Source organism: Leuciscus leuciscus, assembly GCF_965113295.1.
Source record: "Leuciscus leuciscus genome assembly, chromosome: 18".
In the NCBI taxonomy this organism is placed as follows: Eukaryota; Metazoa; Chordata; class Actinopteri; order Cypriniformes; family Leuciscidae; genus Leuciscus; species Leuciscus leuciscus.
The window spans coordinates 23,824,876-23,836,948 of record NC_138742.1 but is presented as its reverse complement, the minus strand read 5'-3'; the positions used below and the strand labels follow the sequence as shown (position 1 = coordinate 23,836,948).

At 43.8% G+C, this 12,073-nt stretch overlaps 2 protein-coding genes across 2 annotated transcripts in view; both read left to right on the top strand.

The window, feature by feature from the left end:
- The window catches only part of LOC309480489 (uncharacterized protein), a 516,287-nt gene that overhangs the window by 423,139 nt on the left and 81,075 nt on the right, over nt 1–12,073 (top strand). The gene's annotated exons all lie outside the window — the stretch shown is intronic.
- Nucleotides 811–2,698, top strand: LOC309481453 (uncharacterized protein). The gene is made up of 2 exons (XM_082146365.1): nt 811–971; nt 1,007–2,698. The coding sequence occupies exon 2, from the start codon at nt 1,630–1,632 to the stop codon at nt 2,221–2,223; it is 594 nt and encodes a 197-aa protein (XP_082002491.1). The 5' UTR covers nt 811–971; nt 1,007–1,629; the 3' UTR covers nt 2,224–2,698.

Here is a 12,073-nt window from a genome sequence, read left to right as displayed (position 1 = left end):
CTGAGAGGCGCGAGCGCCGCGTCCATACACTTCGTAAATGTATGAGGTGCTAAAGACAGGCCGAAGGGAAGGACGGTGTACTGATAAGACCGGCCCTCGAAGGCGAATATCAAGAATGGCCTGTGACGGGCTGCTATTTGGATCTGAAAATAGGCGTCTTTCAAATCCACTGATATAAACCAGTCCCCCGGTCGAATTCGAGCGAGGATTTGTCTGGTTGTGATCATTTTGAACGAGCGTATCATCAGCGCTTTGTTCAAATGTCTGAGATCTAATATAGGGCGGAGCCCGCCGTTCTTCTTTTGAACTAAGAAGTAACGGCTGTAAAACCCCGACTCGCTCTCGGCCAAGGGAACGTGTTCCACCGCCCCTTTTCTTAGCAAATTCGCTATCTTGGTACGAAGTAGGTGTGCTACTTCCTGATTCACAGAAGTTTCGACCCGGGCTGTGAAGCGCGGCGGTCTGCGAGCGAACTGTAGTGAGTAGCCCTGTTTCACTGTCTTTGACACCCAATTTGATTTGACTGAAATGGCCCTGTGGTGGTGTGAGACACTGCAGGGGTAGTGCTTGTGTGTAGGGGCGAACACTGGGCAGTGGGCACTTTCCCTACACTTAGTGGTCGAGCAGCCTGAGCCAGCTTTATTGCATTCGACCCTGGTCGAGCGGCCTTAGCCGGCTTTATTGTATTCGACCCTGGATGAGTGTGACACACAGAGAGGGTAGTGTTTATGTACGGGGGTTGGCACTAGGCAGTGGGCACCTTTCCTACATTCAAAACACCTTCGGCCTGAGCCGGTATATGGCCAGACATAATGCTCTTTTTGAGATTTATGTGGGTCGCCGTAAAAACGGCGTTTGTCTGCAGGCGAGCGAGTTGAAGAAGTGGCTCGTTGGCTGCTAAGTACACTCTTTGAATCGCCTCTGTTGAGGGAACTAAGAGAGCGGTTCGCGCTGATTTTGATGGTGTTCCGGTTGCAGCGGGACTTGACCATCGGCGCTTTCCTAGGAGGGCTAGGAAGATTTAGGAGGCTCGAAACTGGGCGCGAGCCTGGGTCTGGGTCCTTGGGCAGGCGGCGGTCTGCGACGGCTAGAAGAGCGCGAGCGCTGGCGTGTATCTCAGGCTTGGCGCTGTTGCGGGGCGGGTGGCGGTGGGGGCGCTGTTCTTCGAGCGGGCAGCTGCTTCTTAGCACGGCCTGCTGCAGAACTGGATGGCCGCGGCAAAAAGTGTCTGATAGCCTGAGACGTTTTCTGCACCTCCAAGAATCGCTCCGCGAAGCCTTTAACCGAGGGTCCGAAGAGATCAGCCGGAGAAACAGGAGCGTCCAGAAAGGTGGCACGGTCAGACTCTGACATGTCGGACAGCGTCAGCCACAAGTGACGCTCTGTGACGGTGAGGGAAGCCATGTTGCGGCCGATGGCCTGGGCGGCGGCTTTAGTAGCTCTGAGCACCAAGTCCGTCACACTCCTCAAGTCCGTCACACACTCCTTCGTTGGTCCAGCCTCGTCCAGAGAACGGAGGAGGTTGGCCTGGTGAATCTGCAGAACAGCCATGGAATGCAATGCAGATGCGGCCTGACCGGCGGCAGCGTAGGCGCAGCCGATCAGGGCTGAAGTGGTCCGGCAGGCTTTATGTGTAGAGTTGACTTGGCCCGCCATCCAGCAGAGGGCGGACACAAGTGCGTAGCTACTGCTTCCTCTACCGGAGGAACAGAGAGTTATCCTCTGTCTTTCGCGCCGTCGACCATAGAGAGCGGCGAAGAGACAGACCTGAGACTCAACCTGGCCGAGTACGGGGCTCCCCATGACCTGGAGAGCTCATCGTGCAACTCGGGGAGGAAGGGAGCGGGCCTAGAAACAGGTGCAGAGCGGCGTCCTGTCAGGAAGCAGCCGTCCAACCGGTTGGGCGCAGGCTCCTGGGGCGTGGTCCACTCAAGGCCGAGGTCCTCGACGGCCTTCGTGAGAAGGCGGAGAAGCTCAGCGTCGACCGAGGCCCTCACGCTGGACTCCTGTGTCGACGGGGCGGGGTCAGGGATAGAGCCCGACCATTCCTCACTCCCGGACGCCAGGAGAGAGCAGCTGTCATCCTCCATGACATCCCGCTCCATCGTCTCGACCGTCGCGGGGGGCTGGCCGTCGAGGAAAGAGATGGGGGACTCCAAGAAGGAGGCTCATGGGGACACCGCCAGCGAGTTCTCCTTCACCGAAGGTTCTGGTGGCCTTTGAGAGCAGCGCTTCTTACAGCGCGGCCCAACAGAAGGCATGGGAGAAGTGGACTTGACGATGAACAAAGCCTGTCGAGCCCGCAGAGTCGAAAGAGGCAATGACTCGCATTCCTGGCAGCCGCCATCAGCGAGCGCGTGGTCCGCGTGGTCCTTTCCCAGGCAGGAAGCGCACAGCACGTGGTGGTCCCCGTCGCTGAGAACGGCTCTGCCAAGCCGCAGGACATGGTTGGCATTTAAAAATGCCTTTGCTCTTTTAGAGGAAACGTGTGTGTCGCGGCGGCAAACACACACGGAGCAGAGAAAAGGATATGGGCGCTGGATAGCGCAGCAGGTACGGCGAGCGAAGGCAGCGAATCCGGCCGGCGTCCTCGAACTCAAGCTCGTCCCGCTGAAGTGCTGTTCGACGGCGCGGCTTCCTCTCGGAGATCCAGCGAAGTGAAGTCACTCGCTGAAGGAGACGAAATCATATTACAACCTGGGCGATGGGTATATAGGCTTGAGGCCACACCCATTTTGGCGGTTCATGATGTACCACGGGAAGGCTTCCCATTGGCGCTGGAGTCATGCCAAGATGCACTGATAGGTTGCAGCAGTTGCTGCAGAGCAGCCAATAGGCGCGCGAGCTGTCTCGCCTATGTCTGCTTGCTGCAGCAAATGCGTTTTACATTTTGGAAAATTAAGGATAATTTTCTGGCTTCAGTATTCTCGAGAAAATGAGTTTTCCCGTAGCGTAAGCTAAACTTACGCAACACGAGAGTACTCTCGTAAGAGAACTCAATTCTTTCTTGGACTTTTCCAAACTCCCTGAAAACTGCAGTTGTTAAGCCCCTCCTGAAAAAGAACAATCTGGGTAACACCATGTAGCAACAATGACATCTGCTTTTCACATTAAGTGAATCATGTGATGTCGAACACATCGTCTTTGTCCAAACAGCACTGGTTAATAATTCCCCACGGGGCAATTTACCAGCGCCGGGGTGTCTGTCGCCCCCCCAGTTCAGCGCGGACTCCCTGTGACTTTTATAGACTCGTGACATTCCACACACACATACACACACACACACACACACACACACACACACACACACACACACACAAACATCCGTTGTGTTTAACACAACATTCTTTTAATGTGTGTAACTCAGACGTGTATCTGAACTTCCTGTATGTATGTGTGATTAATGTTGTTTTGATCATATAGTTATGATCTTCGAGTGTTTGGCTCTGAAAGGTATTTTTAAAGAAGGTTCCTCAATAGTGGTTTTGTAACCCTACCTCAGACCATAAAACTTTACGACCCAGGAAAGCAGACATTCCCAGCAGTCACGTCCCAAACACACCACACAGATTTTCTCTTGACTTACCATAGGACATTACCAAAATGTTGATATATTTCTGAGGTGCCTTTTGTTATGACCATATCATATTGGGGTGTCTACGATTTTGTCATGTGGTAATCAAGACTTTAAATGTGTGTAATTCTGCATATCTCCTGTAACTTCGCATTGCTACAACCTTCATGTGACGCGTTTGATATCTCTGTAATCCTCTCCAGCTAACGGAGTTGAATTCCGATAGCAGAATTCAGTGATGCGCATTGTTTTATAAGTTCATATGTCTGGAGAAAATCCTCTCCAGTTAAAGTCAATCATGACTCATTCGAGTGGGCGTGTCTAACCGGACAAAGGAATCTTCCCGCTCGAAAAATCTCGACAGCTGATTCGTCCTACACGAAGGAGGGGACGGCACATGGGACACTGATAAAAGTCCAAAACCTTCTCTTCTCTCTCTTCCAACTCATCCTCTCTTCGGACCTTCTTCTCCCCGGCGCAGCGCTTCTCCAAGGAACATCTGAAGGAGGCCCTGGCCTTCTCCATCGAACGAACCCATGTTCGAGTCGTAGCTGCCGGTCTTTGCAACTAAGATTTCCAGCCTCTCCCATCCCGGGAGACGAATCTGAACTTTCTCGGTAACATTACATTCAGTGAGCCTTTCAAGCTTCCCGCGACACCGGAAGACGCAGCAGAAACAGGACACCATCCTCGCTTCTTGCATCAGCTTCAGCCTGACCAGAAAGAGCACTCGCAAGTATATTGATTCCTATAAAAGCTGTTCCAGGTGTCTAGGTCTTAGGTCTGTGAACCAAGTTACCCTCTATCTTCCCTCTATATCTTTCTTCCTTTCATTTCATTTCATTCTGATCACGCTATGTTTTATGTTTTGTTTGGTTAAATGTTTGCTTGTTTGTTTGCATTTTTACGTACGTTTATGTTTGTAGTTTATATAATCTCTAGTGTGTGCCATTTTATTAATAAATCCATTTATACTTTTAATTGTCTCTGTGTTTGAAAACCCACCTTATAAAGTCAATGAAATTTTAAAGATCTAAGCTACAAGCTCGATATAAACTACATTTAGTAGGTCTTAATTCAGAAACTCAGTAAGTTTGATATTCGTGGCCAGAAGATAAAACTTTCTTTGAGTTTGAAAAGGGATACCCCCTTCTTAACTGTAATGATCAGACAGTACAGAACAGGGTAATCTCGATAATTGATAAAATAAATGTACATGCGACTTATGAATTATGACCATGAGTCATATTTATTAATATTTCCAAAATTCCCTATATTCTTGAGCTAATTCACATTTACCCCGAGTCGTTATTGTTACACCATATTGAGCAACTACAGACCAATCACAACTCTTCCTTTAGGCAAGATCATTGAAAAAGTTGTTTTCAATCAGCTGAACAAATTCTTAAGCTCGAATGGATACTTTGACAATTTTCAATTTGGTTCCGACCACATAACAGCACAGAGACAGCGCTCATAAAGATAATAAATTATATTTGCCTTCAGTACAAATACAAGCAAAATATCAGTGCTGGTACTACTCGACCTCAGTGCAGCATTTGATACTGTCGATTACAACGTACTTCTTGGCAGGCTGGAAAACTGTGTCAGACTTTCTGGGATAGTCCTAAAATGGTTCAGGTCATACTTAGAAGGGAGAGGTTATTATGTGAATATAGGTGACTATAAGTCTGAGTGGACAACCATGACATGTGGAGTCCCTCAAGGCTCAATTCTTGTACCGCTCCTGTTGCATGAGCCAAATAATGAGAAAGAACCAAATTGCTTACCACAGCTATGCAGACGACATCGAGATTTACTTAGCCCTATCGCCTAAAGACTGCAGCCCCATTGACTCCCTGTGCAAATGCATTGATGAAATTAACAGTTGGATGTGCCAAAACTTTCTTCAGTTAAACAAAGACAAAACTGAAGTCATTGTGTTTGGAATTAAAAGATGAAGTTGTCAAAGTTAACAGATACCTTCACTCTATAGGTCAAACAACTAAGGGCCCTATCACACACCCGGCGCAATGCGACGCAAGTGTGTTTTACTAGTTTCAGTCCGACGCAGTTATCATTTCCACGTTGTGTGCCACGTTGTTTAAATAGCAAATGCATTTGCGCCCCATCTGTGCGCCCATGGGCGTGCTGGTCGGAAAACGAGGTATGTTCAGGTGCATTTTTGGCGCATTGCTATTTTGAGGCAACAGAAATAGACTACACCATTGACCAACTGAAACCTGGTCTAAAGTCAATGGCGCAGTATTTATTTTGTTATTTAAAGAGTGTGTTAGTAATGTGTGCCTATAGGCGGGTCCACAGCGCATGTACACTCAGCTTATTAGGCAAGGCAAGGCAAGGCAAGTTTATTTATATAGCACATTTTATACACAATGGCAATTCAAAGTGCTTTACATAGAAGAAATTAAAATAATAAAAAGAAATAAGAATACAGTTTATAAAAATAAAATAAAATACAGTACAGTACAGTACAAACAGTCGGACGAACAGTTCCACAGTGCTCATTCATTAAATGCACAGCTAAACAGATGTGTTTTGAGTCTGGATTTAAATGTAACTACTGTAGGAGCACATCTGATCTCTTCTGGAAGCTGGTTCCAGCTGCAGCTGGCATAATAGCTAAAAGCGGACTTACCATGCTTAGAGTGAACCCTTGATATTTCTAGCTGATGTGATCCTAATGATCTGAGTGATCTGTTGGGTTTATATTCAGTGAGCATATCTGCAATGTATTGAGGTCCTAGGCCATTGAGTGATTTATATACCAGTAATAATACTTTAAAATCAATCCTAAATGTAACTGGGAGCCAGTGTAAAGACCTGAGGACTGGTGTGATATGTTCATATTTTCTGGTTCTGCACAGAATCCTGGCAGCAGCGTTCGGTATGAGCTGCAACTGTCTTATGGTCTTTTTGGGAAGGCCAGTGAGGAGTCCATTACAATAATCCACCCTACTGGTGATGAAAGCATGCACAAGTTTCTCTAAGTCTTGTCTGGAAACAAAGCATCTAATTCTTGCAATATTTTTCAGATGATAGTATGCTGATTTAGTTATTGCTTTGACATGACTACTGAAACTAAGGTCTGACTCTAGAGAAACACCAAGATTCCTGACTTGAGTTTTAGTTGTTTGACCCATAGAGTGAAGGTATGCGTTCACTTTGAGAACTTCATCTTTGTTTCCAAACGCAATGACTTCAGTTTTGTCTTTGTTTAACTGAAGAAAGTTTTGGCACATCCAACTGTTGACTTCATCAATGCATTGGCACAGGGAGTCAATGGGGCTGTAATCATTAGGCGATAGGGCTAAGTAGATCTGTGTGTCGTCTGCATAGCTGTGGTAAGCAATTTGGTTCTTTTTCATTATTTGGCTCATTGGGAGCATATACAGGTTGAACAGGAGTGGCGCAAGAATTTAGCCTTGAGGGACTCCGCATGTCATGGATGTCCACTCAGACTTATGGTCTCCTATACTCACATAATAACCTCTCCCTCCTAAGTATGACCTGAACCATTTTAGGACTATCCCTGAAAGCCCCACCAAGTTTTCCAGCTTGTCAAGAAGTATGTTGTGATCGACAGTGTCAAATGCAGCACTGAGGTCGAGTAGGACCAGCACTGATAATTTGCCTGTATCAGTATTTAAGCAAATATCGTTTATTATCTTTATGAGTGCTGTCTCTGTGCTGTGGTGTGGTCGGAAACCAGATTGAAAATTGTCAAAGTATCCATTCGAGCTTAAGAATTTGTTCAGCTGATTGAAGACAACTTTTTCAATGATCTTGCCTATGAAAGGAAGATTTGAGATCGGTCTATAGTTGCTTAATATGGTCTTATCCAGATTGCTCTTTTTCAGGAGGGGCTTGACAACTGCAGTTTTAAGGGAGTTTGGAAAACTCCCAGAGAGAAGTGAGGAATTTACCACTTCTAGAAGATCTTCTTCTAAACTGTTTAACACACTTTTGAAAAAAAAGATGTGGGAAGTGTGTCAAGAGCACAGGTTGATGTTTTAAGGTGCTGTGCGGTTTCTTCCAAAATGTTACCATCAATTTCTTTGAAATCAGACATAGTAACTTTCTGCGGATGTGGTCTGATCTGTCTGACCCCAGCGCAACTCCAGGATGTGCTGATCACCTTTCTGATATTACTGATTTTCTCAGAGAAGAAAGAAGCAAACTCACTGCACTTGCTGTCTGAGAGCATTTCACTGGGAATCTGGCTTGGGGGGGTTGTCAGTCTCTCTACAGCAGCAAAAAGAGTGCGTGTGTTGTTTAAATTGCTGTTTATAATATTTGAGAAGAAAGTCTGTCTAGCTTTGCCTAGTATCATATTGAAAGCATGGATGCTGTCTTTGTAGATGTTATAATGGACTACAAGTTTTGTCTTCCGCCACATGCTTTTCTGCATTGTCTTCTCATATTTTGCACTGCTGTTGAGTTTCTCCAAGGTGCTTTTTGTCTGCCACTCTTCTTCCTGACTTTCACAGGAGCAATATTATCAACTACACTTTTAACTTTTGAGTTTATTACACACACAGGGACGCGCAGCAGCACACAAACTAACCAAATATTAAAAATAAAAGGATTACAATGTAAAAGATTTATATTTTGTACATAAAGATATGGTGGTATTCGGCTTGTCCAGTATATGGTCAAGTCAAGTCAAGTCAAGTTTATTTATATAGCGCTTTTCACAATACAGATTGTATCAAAGCAGCTTCACAGTATTAAATTAAAATAATACATCAATGTTTGTTTCTAGTGGAAAACGTCCACGTTTGGTAATGCTGATCAATAGTATTGTTGATTGATTCAATAAATTAAATATCCCCAAATAACCCCAAATATCCCCAACTGAGCAAGCCAAAGGCAACAGTGGCAAGGAACCGAAAAACTCCATCAGGTGACCTAATGGAGAAAAAAAAAAAAACCTTGGGAGAACCCAGGCTCAGTCGGGGGCCAGTTCTCCTCTGGCGTTTATAAACTAGAGGTCGGATTTAACTAGCTGGTATACTAGATGGCGTTTATAAACGAGATGGTCTGTTCGCAGGCTTTAACCTCATGCACGAGCAGATCCATTTGCGCTCTGGAGACGCATTCAGTCTTTCCGTTTGCAAATTCCATCATGTAAATAACTAATCCGCCATGGCGCAAGCGCTTACTTGCTTTTAAAGGGAATGGGAGATGAGACTTCACGTTACGCCTAAAACACACCCATTATTCAACCCTTATAGACCATGCGCTGCACGCACCGACCATTTTTCCCGTTGTTAAAATAGCAAAAGTGGATTCGGACACACTCTAAGTGCACTTGCGCCCTCTGCTTTAGACCATGCGCTTAGATCGTTAAAATAGGCGAGATAGGCAGAGACAGACGAGATATATGGGCTCCAACAGAAGTCACATTCAGATCCAGACTCAAAACACATCTGTTTAGCTGTGCATTTGCTGAATGAGCACTGTGCTACTATACATCTAAAAAACACAATGTGCTCATATTTTCCTCCTAAACTAAAGACCCCGGTGGTCTTATATTCGTCTCCTCCAAAGTTTCAGACAAGATCACACACTAGGCTCAGATTTTCTCCTTAGATACATTTGTCTTTTTAAAAGTTTAGAAGTGACATCAACAACTTTACATATTGTGCACCAAGTCAAGTACTTGAAAGGCACTAAAGTAAAAAACAATCCATAAATTCAGAGTTTAAGCCTATATTAAGAATGAAGTTATGCAGAAATAAGGTTAATGTTACTCTGTTTTTGACACACAATAAGAGAATAGAGCTGTACAGTTTATGTGCATAGGGCACATAATTTGTTCTTGGAAAGTAGCACATCAAACTCCTCCAAGAAACTGCCAAGCTGACCTGGGGGATGATAAACAACAAAAAATGGATTTTAATAGGACTGGTGATAGTAATTGAACGTGAGTTGTCTGAATTAGCATAAGACTTGGCATAAGATGACTTGTGAATGGCCGTCTGCCGGTAGCTAGTTATCTTAGTCGATAAAGTTTTAAATATGAATATTTTTCTTACACGAACGCATCGCTTCACTTCAGAAGAACTTTATTTATTACCAGCAGTCAGATCTGACCATTATCACTCAGTTTATCTGGCCTTTTTCTTTGCAGAAACATGATCATGATAAAGGTCCATGTCTTTGTAAACTAAAACTATTTTTCCGTGATGGCACAAAACCGCAGGTGAAAGCCATCTGCAACAACTATCTGGTGTGGTGGCAAACAAAAGTATATCACTGAATAAAAGACAAACATTTCCAATTGTCTTTGATGAGGTTTATTTTCTTGCAAGGAAAGGCCAGCAGTCATACAGTCACACAGAGTGGCTGCAGAGTGTGACCGTGAGGGGAGGGCATCCTTTCTCCTTTATAGTCTTGACTCCCAGAATGTTATTTTTCTTGGCCAATTATGGTATTTCAACCATATGTGGAACATTCTTAGACTTGTTCATCAAATCTTATCCTTTAGTGAAGGCCCTCCTGTCACATACCAACACTCTTTACCATTCCAATACAATTCCATATTAGAATAAGGTTTGTGTATGCTCTTTTACTGTCACATGATGGTCACACACATCTTAAAGATAACTTTTCTTGCAATTTGTGTAAAGGTTTAAGATTAAACAGTTTTTCTCCCTGTCCATTTCCCTTTCAGGCTGATGGCTGCCATTTTTCAGAATCAGGGTCCACAAGGGTCTGGGCCTGTCTGCATCAGCCAGGACACACACATCTTGAAATGTAGGAGATGGGTGTGGAGATAATTCAAGGGGCAATTCACATCTCATAGCACTCATACTGCAGCTCCATGGCCTCCCAGTGTAGCCTCGGAACTAAATTATACACCACAGATTATGGTAGGATAGACACCACCCATCTCCTATACACAAAGATACAGAACACACCCTCACTAATACAAACTCACAACATCTCTACCTGGCATAGATCATAGGACTATCCAGGCCAAAAGCATTCATCATTTCTTTTCAATTGTGTCAAACAATTTTACAGCGTTACGGTCTTGTCAACTTCCTGTATGTAAACACTGTAATGTGCATTGGACGTGTGCATGGCTATAGTCACACATCAGTTGATTTAATTTCTAATCATTAAAATTCCACATTCAAATGCAAAGCAACTGGTCTCTTTTTATAAAATGTTTATTATGTCCAGTCATTCGCATTGTTGTAAACTAGTAGGACCCACAAAATATGACTAATGACAATACAAATTTAGAGTTGGATCTGGAATGCAGGCATTTCTATCAATCAACACCACAATTCTCAGTCAGACCTGCATTATCGAGTGGGACATAGCCTGTACATCAAATGCACAGAGGATGATTGCAAAAGCTAAACTAGGGATTTTAAATCTCTTTTTCTGTAAATCTTATTCTCTTATTGACCTGATTGAAACTTTAGGTTTGCATTAATGATTTGCAATTAAAACAACTAATATAGACAATTTTATAATTGTAATTATGAAATTGTTTATTTCTATGTTTAATTATGTTTTATATTTTAATTATGCATACTGCTGGAAAATATACTAGTTATTGACATTTTTATTGTTAATTTGCTACCTTTCCTTTAATTCATCTAGACCAGGGGTCTCCAACCTTTTTTCATTTGAGAGCTACTTTTTAAAAATGAAAGTGGCCGAGAGCTACTCATGTAATGCAATACTTAAATCTCTTAAATAATGTCTCTTAGCAACTATCCAAACTGTTTTAGACCTAAAAGAGTTTTTGTATGCCTATATGTCACCCTTAAATGTCAGAGATAAAAAAAATATATATAGAAAATTGTACTTTGCATATTATATTATAAAAACACCTAACTATTGTTGATTTTATTGTGCATCATAACTAGAGATGAAATGGCATGAAAATTTCATTTCATGATTATAGTGACCAAAATGATCACGGTTATCTCATCCTGTTTTAAAAGTACTAATACTACACAATAAAATCAATTCACCAAGTCGTATGTCGAAAACCAGCAAATAATAAATAAACTTAGCATCAATATATGACTCAATATTATGGTTCAAGATGGTGCCGAGCATGGCTGCTGCGTTGCGAGCTCCGCCACAACATAGTAGTCTTTTGGTTGTTTTGTTTACAGTTCTTATGTTTTTCGTTTTGGATTTTGTCTGCCTTATTGTGTACGACAGACAAACACTTTTGGACATTGGTTCGGCAATCGCACACCGAAAACCGGACTTTATATTCTTCAAAGACGACCCGCTGTTTACAAACACGGCAGCGGAGCCCTTTGTCTGGGCAGCTCGGCCGCGGAAACGCAGCCGGAGAAGGGGAAGAAGAGCCGGCGTTCTCATCAGAGTAAGACGGCGCGCAAATCGACCCCCGCTTCCCAGTATTCTACTGGCAAATGTTCAGTCTTTGGACAACAAGCTCTGCGAGCTGAGAGCGCGGATCTCTTTCCAACATGAGAC